Genomic DNA, 26,372 nt, shown 5'->3' on the forward strand with positions numbered 1-26,372 from the left:
ATGGCTCATGTGACTGGGATACATGTGACCGGGATACAGCTTTACAGTGCTTCACTCCTCCCTCTCTTCCTCCTCCTCCTCCTCCTCCTCCTCAAACCCCCCTCTCCCTTCCCTTCCCACTCCTCTCCTTCACTCAGTCAGTGTTTAGCCTGTGGTTCCCTGCACCACAGTGGATCCTGGGAGAGCCTTCCCCACCTCCTCCTTCCTCTCCCCCCTCCTCTCCTCTCCTCTCCTCGCCTCCTCGTCTCCTCTGCTCCTTTTCTTGGCCATGCTTTGGGAGTGACTGAGAGCTCCCTCCGAGGGTGTCACTTGAGGTGACCCAGAAATGATGACTCCAGATGAACCCTGGATGTGTGGTAATCTAACCACCATGCCCAAGGAGAGCCAGGCAGGCAGGCATCCATGGAGGCATCCCGTGCTGATGCTGTATCTGTGGTCTTCACTGTTGAACCGAGCACGCTGCAGAGAGCCTGTCTGGGCTATCATGTTCGGAGAGAGCTGTGTGCACGCTACGTGTTGTGGTACACAGTGAAATGGATCTCAGTGCCTTTGCATTATTGATGAGATACATTGTGATGTCAGCCCAGGCGGAAGGAGCGAAGCAAAATGACTGTTAGCAGTATGGCACAGTGTCATTTATGCAAGCAGCACAGGGGTGTAATTAATTGTCACCCCTTACTCTCACTGGAGCGAAATAGGAACCCTCTATTCAACTCAATTGAAATCAGTCCATCTTAGACCTCAGCGTGTTCTCCAAGTGGCCATTGTGAGCAGGTTTATAGGACATCCTGTCTTCTGGATCATGGCCTATCTTTGTCAATTTAACAGGAAATATAAAATGCAGCATGCACTTTAAAACTGATTTACATTCTGTTATCATAGTATGAAATGGCTTGTTGCCATGATGTTTAGCCTGTCAGGTTAATAATTATCCAATAATACACAAGGAAATTACACCAATACAATGATACATTATGTAATAAGGTAATGCATATTGAAATAATTAAAACTATATAGTCTCATCAGGCCCAATCAAACCATCTTCAAAGCATAAACAATATCAATATTTGCTAAAAAACACCACATTATTAAATAGTGGTGAATTTTTCATCATCAACATTTCTTTATTCATTAGGTGTTGCAACATGCTGAGGCTAAATACACTCAACACTGTCTGCAGTGAATTTATATGAAGTTCGTCAGCTGGATTATCCAGACAGATGGAGAGATATCAGGGCAAACGAAATATGAACCCATGCATTTTTTTTTTTAAAATATTGTTGCTATTTTTGGAGGATTAATTCAATACAACCAGTGAGAAAAATAGGTTAGGGGAGCTGAAAAAAATACTTCTGAATTATTCTTATATAAGCCTTTTTTTAAACGTTTGATGAGATTAAAATAAAAAAACATTAACTTAACATTTGGCTTTGGTTTAGATTATTGCCACATATTAAAATATACGTTAAATTCTGAAATTATTTTAGCATTTTTTATTTCGAAAATAATTTCAATTTGGTATCAATACCAAACCTTTTTTCATTAGGCTTAGTGCTGCTGCTTCATACAGTATCTTTGTCAGATTGATTGATCTAGTTTGACTGGAGATCTAATTATTTATTCACACACAAACCTCTGCTCTCACACCAGTGAAATTACAGCTGTACTCATTCCACTTGAATCTTATACAGTATGAACTCGTAGTGTATCGTACTGTGATGTATATACATCTATATATATATGTGTGTGTGTGCTTGAACGCACCTATATACAAAAAGCCCTTCTAGGGACAGGTGTTGCAAATTAGCATCCGCTATAAGCACTATGATACTGGCATCAGATAGCTGTTTTTTAAGTTGTCTATGTACATTGTATTGGTCTCTATTAAATAAACCATGAAAAAATAAAAATAAAAAATAAAAACTGTATTTGTAAAAATACATTTCGTTTAAAGCGAAAATAACATCTGATTTTATTTAAATATTCCTAAATAACACCTATAGGCCTATATAATGGTAGTTGCTCGCCATTTGGCTTTGAATCCAGATTTTTTTCTCCTTTAATTTACGACTCCATCCCATATTGTAACCTATAGCTGCAGTAGGCCATTGGCTCCTGATGGCTTGCCAGTTTTCTGTGCGTTGACTGTGTGTGTGTGTGTTGTGTTGAGGGCTGCCTGCATACGGGAGAGGAATATTTAAATGTCTTGTGTTTTAATTGACGCTCCAACTAGAAGTGTGTAAGCTCAGAAACGAGGAACAGCCCCCATCTACCATCTACCGGCAGCAGCAGCAGCGTCTCCTCCGTCTCCTTCAGTCCGGACACACTGCTCGCTGCACCGCACCGGATCTCTCACACTGCAAAGCTGCAGGTAAGAAGAGCTTTTCCTATATATATATATATATGTCTGCTTGGGAAAAATTATAATCATACAAGGTACTGGCTTTTTAACAAAATTCTGATTCTGATTCGGATTCTGATTCGGATTCTGAAGCAATGCGCGACAGATCTGGTGCATGAAGTGGTGTGGTGATATTGATAGGATAAACAGTGATGCTGTGGAAAGTAAAGCCATCGAAACTCTCTCTACCTATAGCTATATTTTTATTCATATACTCTGAGAATAATCTTTATTATGTAGGCTAAATATACAAGTTTGTGAGTAGCATCAAAACCATGCAAGCACAGCAGGAAACATAAAAAACACGCTCTTCTTAAAGGTGGGAATATAAGTTATTTAGTTTGTATTAATGGCTGAGACAAAAGATTTTATTATTATTTTTTTTAATATATATTTATATTTATGTGAGCCATTCCCACGCCATTTTAAATATGGTTAACACTTTTTGTTTTTATTTTTTAAAATGCGTAAAAGGTTTAAAATGGAGCTCAGTATTCAGTGCATGAATAAACAGCTATTCTTATTATATGTTTTAAAAAAAGACTTAATTTGATTAAACGAGATCACAAATGTTAAATTAGGGCAAATCATTCTCAGCAACTAAACGAAAGATGACACAGAACCGCCCAGATGAATTTTCTTCCATTTATTTAAAGCCAGTAATGAAATATGATGGGTAACATACATAACCAGGTTGCTTAATTAATATGAGATATTAAGAAAACGTTTCAAACAATAACTGCTAATTCCAAATATATTAAGAATTGTCACTTTTTTTTGTAAAAGTGTGATTTCATGAATTGGCTTTTTGGTGTTTTTTTCTGCAGACTTTTCTCCAAAATGGCACATTAACTGAAATAATAAAACTAAATGTCTTTAGTGTATATTAACTTTTAGTTAATAATCCTAATTAGATACAAAGAAAAGGAAAACACAAAAGGCATTAATTCCCTCAGCCCCTTTATGTTCACTGACACATTGTTAAACCCTCTTCAGTCAAATGAAATGTCACTTGCTGGAGGCACAACGGGTCAAAACAGTCGATCGATGTTTTAATTTAAAAAGAAGAAAAAAATAGTGTATTTATATTTAAGTCCAGAAGTGTTTAATTTTCAGAGAGAGAAAGAAGAATAAAAAAAAAAAAACAGATTAAATATCACACATGCAGAGCTGAGCTGATCGGTCCTCTCAGGGTGTCTTTGTCCAAGTTGAAATGAAATCCGTGTGTCCTTTTTGACTCTCTCTTTTCACCGCTCTGTGCTGAGACACTGAGACACTGAGACACTGGCAGAGCGCAGATTAACGGTGTAATGGTGCTCAGAACAGCTGCAGGTCCAGCTCGGCCAGAGCAGAGGGTCCATGCAGGACTCTAGTCTTCTATAGCGCTTCTATCAAGGGGCCTCTAATTAAAGCCAACACAACTTCATGGTGGGAGGAAGAGGAGTGAGGAAGAGGAGGAGGAGGGATGATAATGTAACACGTCTTGAGATGAAGAAGCATCCACACCTGCAGACCCCCCTGAGCCTCAGGAAATCTATTAATGGCACCACAATCAGACAGTGTGTGTGTGTGTCTATATTGTTTTATGGCTAAATCTTCAGCCAGAGACCAGAGCTCGTTATCCGGGTCTCAGCCACTGTAAGTAAAGGCCCCTCGTTGTGTTAAGTCAAAATACAGATTTCACTTGAGCTGCCTTGTTTTGGTTTGTTGTCACCATATATTTGGCCTGCGCGTTGGACAGTAAAGCCATGCGTAAAACCATGAGTTTTCACACCCTTTAAAACTGACACAGATCTTTTATTGTAGCTCCACAGTCGCCTCCATGGATTATATATAAGATATATGTATAATAATAATACCTCCTTTTTTTTTTTTTTTTTAGCTCCCTCTCCCTCCATATCACTGCTTATTGCATCGTTTATGGAAGAGAAATGAATATATATTATAGTTGCTGTTCTCATCTAATCAAGTCTCCTGCAGGTAAAGTAGATTTTTGGACTAATTCAAGAGACAGAGAAAAGAGAAATGCGGTTTTAGGGAATAATACCTGTTTCAAATGAGCGTTTAATGGAGAGACAAATTATCTAAATGGAAACCTATATTAATATATAAAAAGCAGACAAACGGTTTGCGTGATTAAATTATATATAGAGCATCAAGATAAATGAAAATATGTTTGAGTAAAGAGGTTTTTAACGGCGTGGGATGCTTTTTTTTTTTTTTTTTTTTAACAAAATCTCATTCGTTTGTGTAAAAAAAACAACAATCGTTGTCTTTCAGTTTGTTTAATCCAATGTGTCCCCGCCCTCCATCCTATCACTGATCACTGCCCCGCCCAGAACAATACATTTATACCACACACACGCACACTTAGTATATTTTGGGACAACAAAAACACCTAATAAAGAATGAATTAAACCCCTAAAACTGTTTGGTTTTTTTTAAATGTCCAACCTCCAGCTCCAAATTAAACCAATTAAATCATCCTCACAGCAGCAGAAGTCATCCTTATTTCTGGCCCTTTTTTTTTTAAATAAAACTCCAAAAGGAGTTTATTGATGCATGTTGTTTTATTTTAAGACATGTTAAATAAATTAAAATATTTATACTCAAATTACTCTATAAGCCCATTTCGCCCAGTTTATGCAACTTCTGCGTCTTCTCCTGTAAATAGAATGGAATGGAATAGAATAGAATGGAATAGAATGGAATGGAATAGAATGGAATGGAATAGAATGGAATAGAACGCTTTATTGTCATTGTATTAAATACAACGAGATTCACAGTTTGCCACTTCTTCTTTGTCAGTGCTTTAAAACAAATACTTGACAAGACTAAACGAGGCTGATAACACATATAACATGTAAAACACACACAGTTATAAAGCAATATAAAACAGGTAAACTAGATGTAATAAATAAATATAAACAGAAGTGTTACACTAGAAATGGGGGTGGGAATAAAAGTAATGAAAATGCATGTTATTGTTTTTAAGACATGTTAAATAATTACAAATATTTACACTCAAATTACTCTATAAGCACATTTCATCCAGTTTATGCAACTTCTGCGTCCTCGTGAAAATGGGGGTGAAATAAAAGTAATGAAAATGTCAATATACCATAAAGTAGTGGTCCTGCATGCTCGTATAGCCAGAATCTGGAGTTTTTGAGGAGAAGAGTGACAGCTCTTTGTTGGTGAATAGAAATCAGTGGTGATGTAGAGAGAGAGAGAGGAGGAGAGAGAGAGGAGAGAGAGAGAGAGAGAAGGGGGAACTCCTCCTACCAAATTATTCAGACTGGGCATGGCTTTGCTCTCTTCACAAATAGGACACGGTGCTCAAATCCAGGCAGTCCCAACCTGACCTCCAAGCACCGAGGAACTGGGAAACCGGGAGAGAGAGAGAGAGAGAAATCACCAAAAAAGAAACAACAAAAAACTTTTGTGTCATTATTTTTTTTCCCCCTCCCCTCCTCCCTCCCATCCACCACCACCACCACCACCACCACTTCCACACCGGTTTGTGCGCGTCATTTGGACTATATACTTTTTTTTCTGGAGGAGAGACATTCAAGGGAAGCAGGAGAAATCACCACCACCACCTCTTCCTCCTGCTGTCCCACCCATGTTGTAGTTTTTCTGCTTTTCTTCCAGTTGCCTTTGCACTGTGGCTGAGGAGCTGATCTGGTGTTGTTCTTCTGGTCGCCTCTCCTCTCCTCCTCTCTCAGAGCCTCAGAGCCACAGAGTTTGGATGCGCTGAGAGAGCGAGGCGCAACGCTGCAGGTAGCCTATCTAACAGTATATGGAAGTTGTGGGCTGCAAGACAGAGGCAGGCAGTTGCACGTTGCGTCGTCCAGGAGGACCGGGAGCCATGCTTTTCCACGGGATCTCCGGGGATCACATCCAGGGGATCATGGAGGAGATGGAGAGGAGGTCGAAAACGGAGTCTCGCATGCAGAAGGGCATACAGCTCAACGGGAGAGAGTCGGTAAGAGCCTGCTATTATACTCCAATTCATGTTTTAATATCTCCGTTTACTGCACACACACGACCACTGTGGTGTAACTAAGGTGAACTGGGAATGTATACAGTTTTTGGGGTAAGTAGGAGACAAAAGTGAGGATTTCTCAGTTCTTTGTCTTTAATTATGGCTGAATATTTTAGTCAGGATAGTGAATTTTTGCAATGTGTTATTTCAATAGCTGCTCAATTATCTGCACAAAACAATTACTAAAAAAACACAAACTGACTGCAACTTTACATGCAGTTTGTCAGTAAGAGCTGTGGCCAATGTCTCCCTGATTTGTGTGCCTTATAGGGTGTTGTCTGTGTTTTATTTATTTATTCATTTTTTTTTGTTTTGTTTTCCTTTCACTACTTATGTTTTTTTTTGTATTTGCTTGTCTACATTTTGGTTTGCCCCTTAGTTCCTAGTATTGTCTGTTTTTGTTGATATATATAAAAAATGAGGCATGATACACACCCCACAGAAGTCATGTTTTAATCTCCGTTTACTGCACACATACACGACGACTGTGGCACCATTAAGGTGAACTGGGAATGTGCAGTTGTTTTGGGGGTAAAGTAGGAGACAAGTGAGGATTTTACTTCTTTGTCTTTAATTATGGCTGAATATTTTAATCCAATTTTAATGATTCAAAGGATAGTGGATTTTGTAATGTGTTATTTCAATAGCTGCTCAATTATCTGCACAAAACAATTACTAAAAAACACAAACTGTCTGAAACTTTACATGCAGTTGTCTCTATAATACATTTGAAACACACATAACTTAAATAAAACAAATGTACATCAAAGCAGTAAAATTTAGTTTTCTGTGGGCAGATTTAGAAATTTGAGTTTTTATCTACAAATAACTGTTGACAAAAAACATGCTGAATTATTATTATTATTATTATAAATTATAATTTTATTCTTTTAACAGGAAAAAAATATTGCATTTACTCCTAGATTTGTAAATAGGCCTTTATTCAATAAGTAATAAAAATATATATTTTAAATATTTTGTTTCTCACCAAAACTGTTACAGTGAATTTGATTTAAATCTCTACGAATAAAGAAGAGATTAAACTAATAAATATGAACTCTCCTCGATATTCAGTTAATTTCAGAAACAGTTGTTTCATGTTAAACACTCGGTGTGTTCATGGGGCCATGAACACACCGAGTGTTTAACAGCGTGTTTAAAGTGCTCTCCAAAAGGCCTTAATGATAGACAAAAACAAGTTACATTGCATGTCCAGAAAGCTACTGAAGGCCTAGTTTCTGTTTTTACATGATATATGTTGCATCAGATTTCCCCACCAGTCTGTTGAAGGAAGTATAGTTGTCCTGATCTGTCTCCTCTCTGTCTCTGACCCAGACCATGCCTTCTATGAGCCCGGAGAAGCCTGCTCTGTGTGCCGGCTGTGGCGGCAAGATCTCGGACAGATACTACCTCCTGGCCGTGGACAAGCAGTGGCATCTGCGGTGCCTCAAATGCTGTGAATGTAAACTAGCGCTGGAGTCGGAGCTAACGTGTTTTGCCAAGGATGGGAGTATCTATTGCAAGGAGGATTACTACAGGTAAGAAAAATGAAGGTTATACAGATTATATGTGCAGAACAGTTTATGAAAATAGTAGTGCCCCTCTGTCACGTACACACCCAAAGCTGCTGGCTTTATAGGAACAAATATTTAAATCTTAAATGAAAAAAATAATTAAAAGAAAATTCTTGTAGCACAGCCACTATTATTATTATTATTGTTATTATAATAATAATAATAATAATAATAATAATAATAATAATAATAATAAACCTGATTCAACAGGCTTCATGTGGAATTATGTTGAAGCCTTTTGGTCCAATTAGGCCTCATTGTAGTCTGAATAGAATCATAACAGTCTCCCAGGGGCCCTGCATGCTATTAATTGGGAATAAGTTATGATATGAAATTTAACTTTTATTCAGATATGATAGTTTCCATGGCTCTGAGTGTAAACTGCATTAGCTTATGTGAGTCAGCCTAGCAGGAACAAAGGAGTACAGTCCATTTATGTCGTGTTTGTTAAAAAGTACCTTAGTGGCAAAACATGCTGATAATGATTATGGAAAATATAACCAGTTCAAAATGCAGTTATGGACTATCTCATATTTTGACATGCATTTATAGGATGCACAGGCCTGAATGTTATTTATAATGCACTATAATATAGTCAAATAAACCAAGAAAGAAAAGAGAGGCTGTTAAATGCCTACAGGCAAAATTAGTTAGCTGTCTCACCATTTTAATACTGTAGGCTATAGTTTTGCCTATACCTTTTGTGTTTAATGTCAGCCAAGAGGTTAGCAATAGTAGGTTTTTATCACTGAGACTTTTAACTGATTTAAAAGAGAAAATATTGGTACGTTGAAAATATTTTCACATCAAAACAAAATGTGGCCTATCGACCAGCCAGTTGTAGGCCAGATGTGGCTATATGTAAACTCAGTATATAGGCCTGTTATAGTATTGTTATACACTAAAGCTGTGTCAGATACACACACACACCTTTGTCACTGAAATGCATGACAGAAACCTATTTAGCCTAGTATAGCCCAGTATGATAGTTCATGTTTGGTCTGTGTGTATGATGGTTTCTTATGGTCTCTGTGTGTATGATGGTTCATTATGGTCTGTGTGTATGATGGTTTATTATGATGGTTTTTATTATGGTCTGTGTGTATGATGGTTTATTATGATGGTTTATGATGGTCTCTGATGGTCTCTGTGTATGATAGTTCCTGTTATATGATGGTCTCTGTGTGGATGAGGAGTCTTGACGGTCTGTCTGTTCCAGAAGGTTCTCCGTGCAGAGGTGCGCGCGCTGCCACCTCGGGATCTCGGCCTCTGAGATGGTGATGCGGGCGCGCGACTCCGTGTACCACCTGAGCTGCTTCACGTGCACCACTTGCAACAAGACGCTGACCACGGGCGACCACTTCGGCATGAAGGACAGCCTGGTGTACTGCCGGCTGCACTTCGAGACGCTGGTGCAGGGTCCGGACTACCACCAGCAGCTCAACTTCGCAGAGCTCGCGGCCAAGGGCGGCGGCCTCGCGCTGCCGTACTTCAACGGCACCGGCACCGCGCAGAAGGGCAGGCCGCGCAAGAGGAAGAGCCCGGCCATGGGGATCGATATACCCAGCTACGCAGGTGAGACACCCGCGGCGTGCACGCCTCACAGCAAGACAACAACATATACAAACATGCACATATTACAAAAAAACATTTCTAATAATTAGTCTACCCTCTTTTTCCATTGTTAGTTTTGGTGCAAAAGTAGCCTTTAACAGTACACTGCATGGATAGGCCTAATAGCAAGGAGAGTGAAACATATACAGCAAAAACACACCGAACTTTTTTATTTATAGGCAAATTATCTATAGGCTATTTATCTATAGGTTATTTGTCTATAGGCTATTTATCTATAGGCTGTTTATCTATAGGCTATTGGTAGTTTTGGTGCAAAAGTAGCTGTCGCCTTTAACAGTATACTGTATGGACCTAATGGCCATATATGCTATGGCCTAATAGCAAGGAGAGTGAAACCTAACGCAAAAACACACCCAACTTTTTTTATCTATAGACTATTTATCTATAGGCTATTTCTCTATAGGCTATTCCTAACGTAGGTTAAATTCTTCTGTGGCCCCTGGGAACCTTTTTCTGCATTGTGGTTGATGTATACTTCACTAAAATTCTACTTAGTCTACTAACGTTTTTCATTGTTAGTTTTGGTGCAAAAGTAGCCTTTAACAGTATACTGCATGGACAGGCCTAATATAGCAAGGAGAGTGGAACCTACAGCAAAAACACACCCATTTTTTTTTTTATCTATAGGCTATTTATCTATAGGCTATTCCTAATGTAGGTTAAATCCTTCTGTGGTCCCTGGACCATAGTTTGGGAACCCTTTTCCTGCATTGTGGTTGATGTATACTTCACTAAAATCTACATGGTCATCCCTCTAACCAAAATGTCATATCATATTTAATTTTAGCTTTTTTTAAATATGACAGCATAAATTATTACTCACAAATAAATAGATGAATAAATAAAGTGAATGCGCATTTTTAACGAAAATCATGTGTAGATTTGTTTCCATTACGCACAAGACCCTGCTCGCTTTTTTTTTTCGTCCAGACGGTTCCTGAACGCCCCATCAGCTGTAGCAGCCGTAGGTCTACTATACCTTCCTTCCATGTGTGAGATGAATACATACATATCTCTCCTGCAGGCGATGCTAATGGAGGTGAACGCGGCGCGAGCAGCCTTTGGGCTAATTGATCTGCAGCGTTCGGTCCACGCGCCTTTAACGCACCGTGTTCTGTGCTTTAAACTATATGCGCGTGTGTTGCGCGCGGTAGAATGATCGAAATTTGACCTCAGCCCGTCAACCTGCACATCGACTTTTATAATTAAAGACTAATTTAGGTCAAAGTAAACGTGTAGAATGGGTGCCATGAGGGTTCATGTAGTTTTGGGCACTGATGCGTAAAAATCGTGGACAAAAACATTTTTGATTTTTCGCAGAAAAAGCGGAGTCACAGTTAAGCTTCTGTTAAATGTAGGTTTTAAAACCTCGCATTGAATCAGTGAATGTTATAACCCCCCCTACTCCTCCACCCTCCTGCAGCGTCCCCATTTTGTTGTCGCTTTCTGCGAATTAGTGCTCGGTTGAGAAAGTTTGTCATTGTGCGCCAACTTTCCTCTGTTCCCGGTGAATAGGGAGGAATAAGGGTAATCTGCGCGTTAATTGTTCTCCGTTAATTGGAGGTGACGTTGGAATCTCTGGCCTCCTGTGCAGCCCGGTGGTCAGCACGGTTCTCATGCAGAGGGGGCCTGCTGCAGGGAGCTCCAAACACAACACGGTTACAGTCACTTATTCACTAACACTACTCCAAGAGATTATGCAAATCCTATAAAGTTCTCATGGATGCTTTAATAGGAAAATAACCAATGTAGCACTGGGATTTTTTTTTTTTTAAATGTAATAGCAGGATATACCCACTACAAGAATAGAATAGAATAGAATAGAATAGAAAGCTTTATTGTCATTGTATTAAATACAACGAGATTCACAGTTGCCACTTCTTCTGGTCAGTGCTTTAAAACAAATACTTGACAAGACTAAACGAGGCAGATAAAACATATAACAGGTAAAACACACACACAGTTATAAAGCAAAATAAAACAGGTAAAGTAGATGTAATAAATAAATATAAACAGAAGTGTTACACGAAGTATAAAATATAAAATATAAAAATAGATGTAATGTAAAAGAAAGCATTAAAATAAATATAAAATATAAAAATAAATCTTATGTAGAAGAAAGCATTAAAATAAAATATAAAATATAAAAATAGATGTAATGTAAAAGAAAGCATTAAAATAAAATATAAAATATAAAAATAAATCTTATGTAAAAGAAAGCATTAAAATAAAATATAAAATATAAAAATAGATTTAATGTAAAAGAAAGCATTCAAATAAAATATAAAATACAATGCAGCCATAATAGGTAAAAAAAAAATAGGAAACACACACACAAAAGGAAATCCCACAGAGAAAGACATAAAATACAGTAAGATGTCCCTGTGAGCTCATTATTAAGCGCCACAGACACAGTAAAGGTCCCAGTGGGAATATTATATTTTTCATTTGGGATATTTAAATAGAATAGAATAGAAAAGAGTGAAGCAGAATAGAATATTTTCTAATTTAAAAAAGAGGCTTGTTTAAGCTTAAGTGACATGGCTTTTTTGTTTCATTTTGGATTTAAAAAAAAAAAAATGATATGATGAATTTATGACCTCACAACATTCAACTTAGCCCATAAACTAAGAATTAAAAACATCATAAAAAATATAAAATAAATTAAATTAGGGAACAACTGAAATAGTTAGTGGTAATATTTTCTTTTTTTTTTTTTCTCCTGTGTTGTTCAGGTTAATGTATCGTTGTGCAGATCAGGAGACTCATATTCGTAACAAATGGGATGAGGTTTTGTTTGAGGTTTTGTTTCTGCTTTAGCGAGCTCATTCGTGTTTGTTTTCACCAGGGAAAGGTGTGGGTCTACTGAGTATTCCTCAGCACTCTGTAAAGTTTGGTCTTGTTTGGATATAGAGACCCCTAGTGGGTAATATTATCTAGTGAAACACAATCCAGTGAAGACTGCAACAGGAGAACATAGATGTCAATGACTGTCATATTAATGGTGCATAGAAGTGAAGTCTCACATAACAAAACACACAATTGTACCATAAAATAATGCCACACATTTAAAACATGTATCCCACAGTTTGATGAATCTGTAGCTGCCTTATTCAAACTGATCCGTCATTTAATTCAATAATTAATTTCTGAGAAAGCGTTTGCACTGCATCCTTATAATGAGTCATCTGATATTTTATCATCCGCTGAGGAAAACAACTGGTCAGCATTTTGGTTACATGGAGACAAGCAAATCAATACAACCTACCGTATAATTTTGGATTCCTATATGCTTTTTTCTGGGTGGCTACATTTCTTTTGCTTTTGCACTAAAGTAAGAGACACAGTCTTATAAGATCTATTCTAAATAAATAATAGATTCTATAGAAAAATCACAATCAAAAATTGTCTTTAATTGTATTTTGTTGTATATTTTGGTTGCAGTCGTGTAAATGTTCAACAGTCAGTCACATGCTAATTTAACTTGCAAGTATTTGGCATTGAGATTTTCTCTGTTACAACAGAATTATGCAAACGTTTTATTTGCAAAACAATATGATAGTGAAATAAAGTGTTTAGATTTTTTTATTAATACAGGGATAAATGTTTGTGCAGCATAGATTAGCCACACATGCGTTTAATTTAGTGGATCCGTTTTTGCATTTTACTGTCTTATATTATTTTACACATACAGCACTAAGCTATTGACAAATGAGGCCCATTAGGCCGATTAGTCTTTGCAAACACAAGCAGAAATATTTATCTCAGTCCCAGTGTATGCTTAAAATACATCATTTCGCTTTAAAAAAAATTATATAAAAAAAGATTATATAAAAAAACACAATAATCACAACTTCCAATGTGTTACAATAAATATCCGTTTAGTCAGTTCAACTTGGCTGTCACTTATTCACATATTCTCATTGTTTGTTATAAATATACCAATCTTTTATTATTGATCATGATGGCATATGATAGATCTGTTAACATAGCAAGTCTATGGATCAAGTCCATATGTGATCGCCTCAATCTAACACACTTATATGTGTCTTTTCTTTCGCTACAACCATGTAACCATGTAACACGATATTTAATATTGTGCCTTAATACTAGTGTAACCTTTAATAAGTGACCACTGCAATTGTTTCCTGATTAGAATAACGTTTTTGATAGCAGAGGGATAATTTGCTTTATTACCAGTTAGTTGTCTTTGTCAATTGTTGAGCAAAGTGACAATTCAGACGTAAATGACTAGTTCTTAGAAAACTAAATGAACATTGTTTTGCATTCGGCCTCTGATCCGACCCCCTGTGCTCTGCTCTCTGCCCTCTCAGGCTGCAACGAGAACGACACCGACCACCTGGACCGGGACCAGCAGTCCTACGCTCCGACACAGAAGACCAAACGCATGCGGACCTCCTTCAAGCACCATCAGCTGCGGACAATGAAATCCTACTTTGCCATCAACCACAACCCAGATGCCAAGGACTTAAAGCAGCTGGCCCAGAAAACAGGCCTCACTAAGAGAGTTCTACAGGTAAGCACAATGCCATTCCTCTTACTGACCTGATCACCCCATAATCTGTGTCTGCATCCCCACTCCTCCTCCATGTCCCTCTCATTTCACACCAGTATGATCATTGAAGTCATCTTTTTGATTTGGTTTGTTTGGTCGGCCCATTTAGTCATTAGATGTATATCCAAGGGGTTTTATCAGATTCTTAAATGTTATTTTTTCTGGGAAAAAATCGTTCATAAGCGTAGAAACTTAAGTGTAAAACTGCAGCTGATATTATTAATAATGAGAGTGCACATGTTCTTTGTATCTGTGGAACAGGAAAAGGGTGTAATTCAACTCTCACAGATAAAAAATTTAAAAGGAGAGGATTATTGTTTTGATTTGCTATTAAAATCCACATTCTTGCATTCAGTGTTCAGGAGCTAACTGGTTCATTGTTATCTGCCCCTTAAGCTCAAAATAATGATTTATATACATAAGGCAAGGGCAAGTTGATACAGTCATAGCTGTGATAACTTGATATGTAAACTACTGTACAAATGATTTCTTTTTAAAAATTAATCTTAAACACAAAAAAGTAAAAGCCACACTGGGATTGGTTTGCAGGTTTGGTTCCAAAACGCAAGAGCCAAATTCAGAAGGAACGTTTTGCGACAGGAGAATGGAGGTGTTGATAAGGCTGATGGCACCTCACTCCCTGCGCCCTCATCTGACAGTGGGGCCCTGACCCCCCCCTCCAGCGCGGCCACACTAACAGACCTGACAAACCCCTCTATCACTGTAGTGACCTCCGTCACCTCTAGTTTGGACAGCCATGATTCGGGGAGCCCTTCGCAAACTACCTTGACAAACCTTTTCTGACAAGCTATCCCCTAGCAGACTGATTTTTTTTTTTATCTGATTTTTATTTTTATTTTATTTTATTTTATTTCCATTTTTTATTTTTTTTTTTTTTTAAGTGACACCTTTAAATCTACCAGAGACAGCTCCTTGGAACAGAAAGTGCCGTACTGTGTACACAAACAAGAACAGCAAGAGCAAGAACAGCAGCGACCACATTAAAACACGAGGAAATCATTTTAATGTGTAGCATTTGAAAACCGCATGGCAGCCGTGTCTGTAGTTGGCTTACAGTATGCACGGATTGATTTTTGGACGGGACATTTTTGAAGGAATTAGAAAAATTGTCATGGATCCCACAATTCATCGGAAAAAAATAACTAAACTTGAAGCTTGCCTGGAAATCTAGATTTTGACTTGATTGGACTTTATTTGTACATTTGTATTGAATTATGATCAAACGAGCCCTTCCTAATTTATGGTTAAATTTTAAAATAATCTGAATATTTTGCCCTCGGAAACCTGTATATGTATGCACTGTGTTCGCACTATCCAATTTAAAGATTTTCTTTTTTGCTGTTTTGGAATAATTTGGGAAATAACCTTGTAGAATGTTCTGTATTATGGGTAACTCCAGAAAACAGGCTTTAATTATTTCCGAATGTTTCGGTCTTTTCAGACTGAGTTGGATGGAATCAGACATTGAGCTACATGTAAAACGTCTAAATTGCATTTATAAGCACCGAACCATCGCAGCTTAAAAGGCAGGTAGATGCTGAAAACACACACGTTTTTGTCTTGATTCACAAATCTACTGTGATAAAGAAGCTAATCCCACAATCTGTACAGTGGTAACTGTTCAACATGTAATGCAGTCACATTGGTAATAAGCAGGAGAAATTCGGATCGGAGAACAGTTTGTTGCAATCGATTGTTGTCATGACAGAGCACTTTTTTCCAGATTTGTTGGCCTCATAGATTAACCGTAGTCAAATGGATAAGTATCCATACATCCACAGCTAAACCTAATTGCACAGTGACAATATATACTGCCCAGTGAAAAGTGCATTATTGTTTTTATCATGTTGCTCAGGGTAACGATGTGATTTTTAAAAAGGGAAAAGGAGTAGTAAGGGGTGAGAAATTGAGTGGTTGCGACGTTGCAGTCTAGATTTGTAGAGCTGACATGAACATTCAAAAATGACCTCAGATAGGTGGAGTCGTAGAAGAGGCAGCCAGTGGGAAAATCATTGTCCATGTGTTCTCCTTTTTGGCCATATTTATACTTTCTTTAATGACAATTGCCACTGAACAGACCAAAAACATGTTTCTTCTGGCTGAAAGATAGAGAGAAAAGAAAGATCTTCAATGGAGTTTCATTGCGAGCGTCACAATTTGTTCTATCGTGGAACAAAGTGGTACTCTAGATCTACTCAGTGAAGTAGACGCCTAACTCAGTTCTACTATGTGCCTTACGCTATAACTTGGGAGAAAGTTTGTGAAATTCAGGATATATGTGTTCTTTGTTAACTGATTCACATCCTTTTGACGCCTCACTAGTTTTGTACTGTTTTGCATCTTATTTCCGAAGATCTTTTTATGGTGTATCCTGTTAAAAAGGGGGCAGCGATGTCATAGAAAGCATTTGTGCACTCTTTCAGATATAGTTGGGTAAATCCAAGAACCTTATATATTGATCTTCGTGTTAATAGTTGAGTACAGTAAGTGTTCTATCAAGATTGTCCATGTTTCCCTGTTTCTTGATAAAGATGGTGTATAGAAACTATTTCCCCTTAAATATTTATGGACCAAACACGGTTGTTATATATCTTATTAAATTTGTGTGAATAAAAAAATACTTTGCTTTAAATGGGTTTTATTTTTCATTACACTTTGCCATTTTTTGTGTTCTATCTTGAATACAATTTTTTTTTATCACATCAACAAATTGAGAAAGCATTCAGTTATTAATGACCAGTTTAACGTCCTCATTTTTGCTTCCATTTTTTAATTTCTATTTTATGATGTTTATGGTTTTTAACGTAATGCCCCATGGATTTGCATCTAAACCCTGCAGTCAAAAATATGAAATTGCTTTTTAATGCATGAACATGGCTTTAAAATTTAAATCAGAGGAATGCTGCAAAGCATATATTGATATACATATATAGTATATATTTATGCATAACATATTGGTAAACCTAAAATGAAGTAAGAGTAAATGCAGACCCCGTAAAGCCAGGTTGCTCTGTAGTTAATATATTCTTACTCTATTATTTCTTTCAGGGAGAACAAATCTTGGGGCATTACAGCCATACATCCCGACGTTTGAAAATTCCCTAAAGTATTAACAGAAGGGGAAAACTTTGATGGGAATTCCTCACCATTGAAGACAAAGACAATATTAGGATAAGACGATAGCATATTGAGAACAAATAAACATAAAACCTGTTTTAGTTGCAAATTGTACAACGGATGATTTTTTAAAAACAAAAGTTTGTCCTGAATGTTTGAATCCATCAACGGAGGAGACCTCACAGTGTACGATATTTATGATATCAATGTGATAAAAAAAAAAAAAAAAAAAATCTTTCTGTATTGGAATGCTCAAAACTGATGATTAAATGTATTGTAACATAGTAAAGAAACAAAACTCACATAAAGGAACAGGATGTGATTAAAAGACAACAGGCATCCAACATGACGACAAACAGAGACGGTATGGATGTTATTGGTACGAACACACACACACACACACACACACACACACACAACCTTTCTCCCACTGCCTTGCTCCTATGTAAACACAATATATACACACACATACACACAACACACTGTTACACACAAATGCACACACGCTGCTGCCCCCATGCACCCCCCCGCCCCCCCGCCCAAGAATCAGCTTGCTAAATAGAAGTTTTCTTTTGTCACGAGTGTCATTTCGTAAACACATGGCCTCCTTGAAACTCGGCAGCAGGATGCCCATCAAATATGATGAGTGTATGAAGAGGACTGCAGAGCTGGAGCTTTGCCATCTGGCTGTACCGAGGGAAGGAAGTGAAAAAAACCCAACACAAAGCAGATAAAGAAGAGATACTCATTTTGCATGCGCCTCATCATCCTGTTAACATTTCTTCCTTGAGATGTATATTATTTCCTTTGATTCATTGTATGATTCATTGTCAGCTGCAAAAATAAAGCGTATGAAAATGATGTCCCTGATGCCCATATAGTACCTCACAGTGGAAAAACACTCCTATAGATGATATTACATCTGGCTTTTTGATAGTACAAAACAATTCTTTTCAGTAGGGCTGCAACTAATTTTCATTGTCGATTAATCTGTCGATTATTTTCTGGATTTATTGATTAATTGTTAAAAAAAATGTCAGAAAATGGTGAAAAATGTCGATCAGTGTTTCCCAAAGCCCAAGATGATGTCCTCAAATGTCTTGTTTTGCAAAGATATTCAGTTAACTATCATGGAGGAGTAAAGAAACCAGAAAATATTCACATTTAAGAAGCTGGAATCAGAGAATTTTGACTTTTGTTTTTTAAAAAATTACTCAAACCGATTAATCGATTATCAAAATAATTGGCGATTAATTTAATAGTTGACAACTAATCGATTAATTGTTGCAGCTTTTCAGTTCTATTTCACTTAAAAAAAAGTGATTTAAAAGTATAGTCACAAATACATGTTTTTTTTTAACAAAGGCTAAAAACAATCAAGCAACATACTATTGGCCAGTTTGATTGATTAATACAGCAAAATATAAAATATCCAAACTATAATACGCAAAAACATGACTGCTTCAGTCTTACTTAGTATGAATGCTGTAGTGTAAAGAAGGTGTGTTGTGGAAAGAGGAAAAAAGAGAAAGAAAGGAGAGAGAGAGAGAGAGAGAGAGAGAGACTGGAGCCACATGGGGGCCAGTAAACAGGCTGGTGTTGAATTCCAACAATGTGGGAAACAGCAAACACTTCAGTCAGTCCAAGAGGAAACCTCAGTCGCCGGGGTGCCTGCGCGCTGTGGCAGCGGGGCTGTGTTCCCCGGGTCTGATGGGAGGACGGTGGGCGGGTTGACACCACAGAGCTACAGGAAGCAGGAGGCTGGAGCAGAAACACAAACAAACACAGCCAGCCCTGCTCACTTTTGGAGCTGCAGCAGATAAAAAATTCCGGACAGCGTCATGGCCCCTGCGTTGACAAGAATTTCAGGGGTTTGCTGCTGCTGCTGCTGGGCTGCTGGTGACTGGATGCATCTTATCGGTAACATTTGTGAGTGTATAAGCAATGCATGATCCGCCACCCCTCTTGCCAATAGGATTGCTTCACCCTATTCCAGGTATGTTTCTTATTTACAAAATAAATAGGAAGAATTAAAAAAAGACATGTTCCTTGTGACTTTATTGCATTGAAGCATTTGAGCAACACATGTATCTTTGCTGTAAAACCACAAAATCCAGCTGATATCAAAGTGAGATGAATCTATTTTCAACCTTTGACCTTTACTGTTGCATTAATGTCAATGTAAAGAGATAAGTACAATGTTGTCTGTCTGTGCAGAAACCTCAACAGGTAAGAAAGGAGGGCGTCTGCCAACTGACATCCTCCTCCACCTCTCTTATCTCCTCCCCTGTTATTGAATGACAGCCTCTGTGTGCCGTGACTGTACAAAAACAATGCTGACAGTGCTGTGTGTTTTCTGGGTAGTATCCCTGTACCTGGGCCGGTACTCATCAGTACTGAGTACCAGCACTTCAGATTTTTATCCACATGAGTACCCTTACTTCTTATTGCATACCATATGGAGGACCACAAGAGTCACATAAATAGTGATAAAGCATTTAATTCATTAAAAACTAATTGTACAATAAAAATAGCTATTAATACATTTATTTTTTAATAATTCTTCTTTTTATTGGCCATTAAAATATAAAATCATGAATTACTTTGAAATTTAGTCCATTTATTCATAGATTATTAAATCAATTTGTAAACAAATTTATGAATGGCTATTTTTACTGTACAATTAGTTATTAATCAATTAAATGTTTTATCACTATTTACGTGACATGCTGTTGAGTCTAGTTGTGCTCCACTAATAACCTGCGTGTCTCAGTGTAAACACATAGCTATAGTCGCTTAATGTTGAGAAAGCAGCACTGAAAATGCCTTCAATATTCCTTCTCATTATCCAATTTCATCTGGAGGCCAAGAGATATCACATTTTAAGTTTGTTTTTATTGTAGCGTATATGCAATATTATATTTGTGTACAACTTGACTAGCTACATACAAAGTGTTTATTAACTAAATATACATTTATGTAACTGTGGAAATGTAGGCCTATGTTGTATGTAATGAAATGCATACAAAAATACATTTGAAGTGGGATATATTACAAGATATAGATATAAATATATCCAAGACACATGCAATGATCATGTCATGCAACTGCTGAGTTAGGGTACTGGCACCTTTTTTGTCCAAATAGGCGCTGTCTCATACAAGCAGTTCAGTTGGTTCATAAAGTCGTGTGACTCTGATATATGTGACACTTTAGAAAATAAAGAAAACAATCTGAAATGCTCAAACACCAATGTAAAACTTGAGCAGAAACTAAGAATAAACATTTAAGTTGAGCAGGTTTTATATTAAATTCACAGACAACTAATTTGAGAAAGGTAAACACACAGACTGTTTCGGTATTTCTAATGTATCAGCAAGTAAATTAAACCTACAACGTGTCCCAGATACATGCCAGTTTATCAGGGTCGTGGTTTACAAACCTGCTAAAAGTTGTGACATTTGCAACTGAGGCCTATTTGGTCTGATCTGACTGAATAAATGTGTGACATATAAAGGTCAAATGAGAAACCAAGTATAAGGACAAGCACTTTACTCTTCCTTAGGGGTGTGAGAAAATATGGAAAAAAACAAATAAAGTATAGCGATTTTTATGTTTTATGATACTGAATCAATTCTCAAAAACACTATATCGATTTTGAACTAATAGTTTACATGCAAAGATGAACTCAGACAATACTTTACTTTACTCCCTCTCAGTGTATGTGCCCTCTCAAAGTAGAGCTATGATGGATGTTACAGGGGCTGTGATGCAGATCCTACTGTTGTGATTGCATTAAAAAGTAACTTTTTTAAAACTTTTGTATCCATATGGTGGTGTGTTCTTTCTATACTATGACAGTTTTCCTTCATTTAAAAAAACGCAATATATCGCGTCGCTTAGAGTATTGCGATATATCACAATATATTGAATCGCCCTGTATCATGATACATGTATAGTATCACCAGATTCTTGCCAATACACAATCCTCATCACAAAAAATAAAACATTAGGGGAAATCTCCATTCATTATACTGACATCAGATATATGGCTCAGTGACAGCCATATAAGCCAAATCATCCTCTGGTGTCCAACATGTTGTAGGTATCAAAGCTCTTCCCAGCATGCAAGAGGTTGTAGATGGTGAACTGAATAGTGACGCTGTACTCACTGTGGTTGGCAACACCTGTAATTCACGCTATACCTTTTTACAGATATATGGAGAATGAGTTCCCTACTGCGTGATTGGGAAACTCCAGGAAAGTGTGTCTCTGCAGGTGCACACACACACACACACACACACATACACGGTCACACAGACATTACCACACATTATACACACACGGTGACAGGCGACAGGGTCAAAACAAAGTACGGGATGATCACTGAGGCATAGGCCACACCTGCAGTTTACATGATGCTCTGATAGTGTTGTTCCTATTGTCACTGCTCCTGTGTGTGTGTGTGTGTGTGTGTGTGTATGTGTGATATTCTGCCAGTTCCGCCTCAGTTCCCTCCTCTCATTGCTAGGCGCCTATTTAACCTCACCTCACACACCAACCACCCCGCTAACACAAACACATACCGGCACTGGGACACCACACATACACTGACGCACACAGGCAGATGTCAGAGGGGTGACGATGTGAATGAGACAGTGTGTGTGTGTGTGTGTGTGTGTGTATGTGTGAGACTGAGGCCTGTCCCGCTGGTTGATGCAGAGCAGGTGGAGAGATCCTCTGTGCTGGGTGTTTGCCAAGAGAAGGAATACACTAACATGTACACGTGCAAGCACACACAACAAAAACAGCCATTGAAAAACAGATTTTAGGCAGAAATAATATGCCAGTTTTGTCCTTCACATTATCAGACCATCTCTCCTGTGCCTCATTTGCACGGCGCTCTCCACACGCCATAAATCCTTTAGTTCTTTGTTGTGCTGTTATTCTATATTTACAGGTATTTGTTATGTGACGGCTCACATCTAGACAACCTTGAAAATGCTGCGATCAAGGCCGATAACTACGGGTTGCAATTGCACTTTGAAGACAAAACAACATTAATTAGCGTTTAAAATGGAAATGCAGGCGTCACATGCATGCTGCCTCCAAGAGTATATGAAGAGAGATAGAGACAACATTTCATACAAATTTCCATCTGTAAGCCCTTTCTCTTTCCCTCTGATAGCTGTGCTCTGTGAGGTACATAAACAGGAAGCTCATCTACATTGATGCGGCATGTTTCGGTGTGTGACAGGTCATCTTTGTACCGGCGGAGTGTAACCTCTCAGTTCTTGCTAAACCTTCAGGATGCACGCAGCTCCTCTCCCCTCCATCTGCTGGTCTCTATGAAGTGTGCACCGGATCACAGGAGCTTTGACTGCAGCTTCTGTCTCTACCACACTGCAGTCGTACCTAACCCCTGAGCCAGATCAACAACACAGAGAGGAAATAAAAAAGACATGAGTGAAAACATCAACATTTTTCTCTTTTTAAGTGTCTAAAATGTGCTTTCAGCCCCTGGGTGCAAAATTTCTGCATATTAAGCAATGAAAAAAAAACAGATAGGGTTGCACTGAAATGTGCATGTTGAAGAAAAACTGAACTAGTGCGCGTTGGTGGTGTAACGGTTCTACAAGCCCACGGTTCAGTTTGTGTTGCGGTTTTTGGCTCTTGGTTTCGGTGTAGTTTGCCATTTTCCAATGTGTTTGGAACTTCAGAATATTGAAATAGATTAATTGATAGTAATAAATGACATATAAAGCCATAACACTGATTTTATACACGACATAAGACAGGCTACTTAATGGTCAAGTAGACCCATGTTCAGATAATCGGCTCTTCTATATATCGGGCATTTCATCAACTATTTAGCAGTAGTATTTAAATATGGTGCAATGGTTCAACGAGCCTACAATTTAGTTTGTACCAGGGCTGTCAATCGATTAAAATAACTGTCCATAGCACACATTTTTTATCTGTTCAAAATGTACCTTAAAGGGAGATTTGTCAAGTATTTAATACTCTTATCAACATGGGAGTGGGAAAATATACTTGCTTTATGCAAATGTATGTATATATATATTATTGGAAATCAATTAACAACACAAAACAATGACAAATATTGTCCAGAAACCCTCACAGGTACTGCATTTAGCATAAAAAATATGTTCAAATCGTAACATGAAAAGCTCAAGCCCAACAGGCAACAACAGCTGTCAGTGTGTCAGTGTGCTGACTTGACTATGACTTGCCCAAAACTGCACGTGATTATCATAAAGTGGGCATGTCTGTAAAGGGGAGACTCGTGGGTACCCATAGAACCCGTTTTCATCCATATATCTTGAGGTCAGAGGTCAAGGGAACCCTTTGAAAATGGCCATGCCAGTTTTTCCTCGCCAAAATTTAGCGTACATTCGGAGCGTGATTTAGTCTCCTTCGTAACAAGCTAGCGTGACATGGTATCAATGGATTCCTTAGGTTTTCTAGTTTCAAATGATACCAGTATCTTCCCATCGCAAGTTGCGTTAATGCGTTAAAGAAATTAATTTTGACAGCCCTAGTTTGTAGGTTTACATCATTGAACGGTTTGGGTTTTTTACGGTTCGGGTCTGCATCCCTAGTGTGCATGTGTTGTAAGAATATTACAGGTCTTATTCACAATATATGTTTAACAAATTATCTGAAAATAGCCTTTTTTCTTTATATTTAACAAAGATTGATTTTGGCCTAAAGTGCTTCTGTTCTCTCACGGTGTTCATATTCATAAGCAAAACACATTAGTGGCCAAATTCTCGTAATCAGATTACATTTTGTAGGCAGTTTTATTCAGAAAAAAAGGCCCGAAATATGAGCAAGAGTTTGTTCTAACACATCAGAGTTAAATGTCACGTTTACAGTAAAATGTCTAAAGCGTTCTCCATAAATCCAGCGATTCAACCTTCCCCATTTCCCCTGGAGGGAGAACCTTTTCTATCCTGGTTACCTGCGAGCGACACCGGAAAGTTTGAAGGGGAAGAGAGTGAAATAGATGACAATACTCTCTTCATGCTAAAAAAAAATATCCCTGAATCAAAAGGAAATCCTCTCTGTTAAATAAACAATATCAGCAAAAAGAACACAAAAAGTTTTCTATTGGTTTAAAGCGCCGGATCAGTGCAGAGAGCCACTTTTAGAACAATGGAAATCCAACACGATTATTAAACAGTTTTCTACCAAACAGACGTGGAGGCATGCGTGTTGAACTAGAGGATCTCCGGGTGCAGCTCCCTTCGCAGGCTGATGCATTACTTTTCATCCATCCATCTAATTATTCCCTCAGAAACCTGAAATTTGAAGATACAAAAGACCGTCCCTATCTGTCACTGAGCGCCATTGATCTTATTGAAAGAAAATGTGGGTGTAGAGGAAACCCAATATAACTCATGCCATTAAATTCCACACAGCATTATTCACATACAGAATTGACAGATTTCTGTGAGACGTTTCTTTTAATCTTCAACTGTTGTTGAAGAAAAAGGGGGAAAAATCCTACACTCCAGGCATCTCTCCCTTTTCCATATTTGCAGTGAGGTTAACAAAAAAGGCTATTGAAGTGTAGCAGAAAAAAAACACAACCCCACCTAACTTGTTGATTATTAACAATGGGGACGGGAAGAAGGCAGATGTGTTTCCTGTGTATCAGCGGTGTTTGAATTGTCAGCCTGAAATCAGCGATGAAACTTTTATCAAAGCAAAGTAAGCTGATCAATTCCAGATGCTATCGCTGCCCATGCGAGTCAATCTGCGATACCATTTTCGTCAATAAATTCTCATGATATTCCCGAGAGCAGGCTGCGTGTGTGTGTCATGGGATGCGTGGGTATTCTGCATGCATGTGTGTAATGATAGCGAGCACGCCTGTGTGTGTTCAGGAGAATTCATTAAGCATCAGCTGCCTCTGTCTCACACTCACACACATACTTACACACCCTCAACGAATCATCATGTGTATTCTAAACCAAGTCACAGTAACCAATCTTTCAGTTTTGTTTCAACTTGAGAATGAGTCACCCTAAGTGGCTGGATGTAATTTAGTTTATTTAATTGGATATATTTTTTTCAGTAAGCTTCATGCACTTCTACTCAGCTACATGTAAGAGGGAAATATTGCACTCTTTACTCCATTAAGCCTATTTATCTGGCAGCTGTTGTTCTTACGTGTAATTAAAGCTGCAGTGGGTAGAAATGGAGTAAATGTGATTAAAAAAAGTTATTTTTATAAAACGGTCACTATATCCTGACAGTAGTGAATTAGACAGGTAATCTGAAAAAAATCATCAGACCGTAGGAAAACATCCAATCAGAGCCGAGCAGGAGCTTGCCATCTCTGAGCAGCTGTCAATCACTCACAAACTCTGATCAAACGGTCAAACTAGGCAGCGCTGATCAAATATGAATCAATATTCTATTACGTTAATGCCTATTTCTCACCTCAGATGTTTTCAGAATCATCTTGTAGTGTACTGTTTAGCTGTAAAATGAGAAAGTTTGTGACCCGGCAGCCATGTTGAGATCAATTGAGGAAATACCAAGCACCGCCCACCAGCCGGAGCAAACTTTCTCATTTTACACTACAAGATTTTTCTGAAAACATTTGAGGCGAGAAATAGGTATTACAGTAACAGAATATTGATTCATATTTGATCAGCGCTGCTGATTTGACAGCTGCTCAGAGACGGCAGGCTCCAGTTCGGCTCTGATTGCTTGTTTTCATCCGGTCTATGAAATCTTAGAGATGCCATCAGAGGCACCGACTTTGACCAATCACAGGTTATTTCATGGAGAGAGAGTTCCTGTTGGCTGTGCTACGGTCATGTGATTGATCAACTGATCGAAAGCCGCGGTCAGGAGGCTGAAGCAGGAAAAGCCAACACTAGGATCAGCAGGGACTGTTTGTAAGAATCAGAAATGCTTGTTAACAGCAACACCTGTGGCCGTTAAGTCAACGAAAGTCAGCGT

The 26,372-nt window shown here is 38.0% G+C and overlaps 1 protein-coding gene and 1 long non-coding RNA gene across 5 annotated transcripts; one reads left to right on the plus strand and one right to left on the minus strand.

Moving 5' to 3' along the window:
• Positions 1-1,936: 1,936 nt before the first annotated feature.
• lhx9 (LIM homeobox 9) lies at positions 1,937-18,233 on the plus strand. Of its 4 annotated transcripts, XM_037770547.1 has the most exons (6): positions 1,937-2,371; positions 6,130-6,389; positions 7,785-7,987; positions 9,243-9,598; positions 13,993-14,195; positions 14,784-16,887. In XM_037770547.1, exons 2-6 carry the CDS (start codon positions 6,204-6,206, stop codon positions 15,036-15,038), a joined length of 1,203 nt encoding a protein of 400 aa, XP_037626475.1. In that variant the 5' UTR covers positions 1,937-2,371; positions 6,130-6,203; the 3' UTR covers positions 15,039-16,887. The 4 variants fall into 4 exon arrangements, with proteins under 4 accessions (XP_037626475.1, XP_037626476.1, XP_037626474.1 ...); XM_037770548.1 differs by lacking the exon at positions 1,937-2,371 and having other exon boundaries at positions 5,738-6,389; positions 9,246-9,598; XM_037770546.1 differs by lacking the exon at positions 1,937-2,371 and having other exon boundaries at positions 5,741-6,389.
• LOC119488696 lies at positions 4,351-5,783 on the minus strand. The gene is made up of 2 exons (XR_005207012.1): positions 5,687-5,783; positions 4,351-5,560 (listed from the first exon to the last, which is right to left on the minus strand). It is a non-coding gene; the product is annotated as an uncharacterized LOC119488696 (long non-coding RNA).
• Positions 18,234-26,372: the final 8,139 nt, after the last annotated feature.

Source organism: Sebastes umbrosus, chromosome 5 (assembly GCF_015220745.1).
Source record: "Sebastes umbrosus isolate fSebUmb1 chromosome 5, fSebUmb1.pri, whole genome shotgun sequence".
In the NCBI taxonomy this organism is placed as follows: domain Eukaryota; kingdom Metazoa; phylum Chordata; class Actinopteri; order Perciformes; family Sebastidae; genus Sebastes; species Sebastes umbrosus.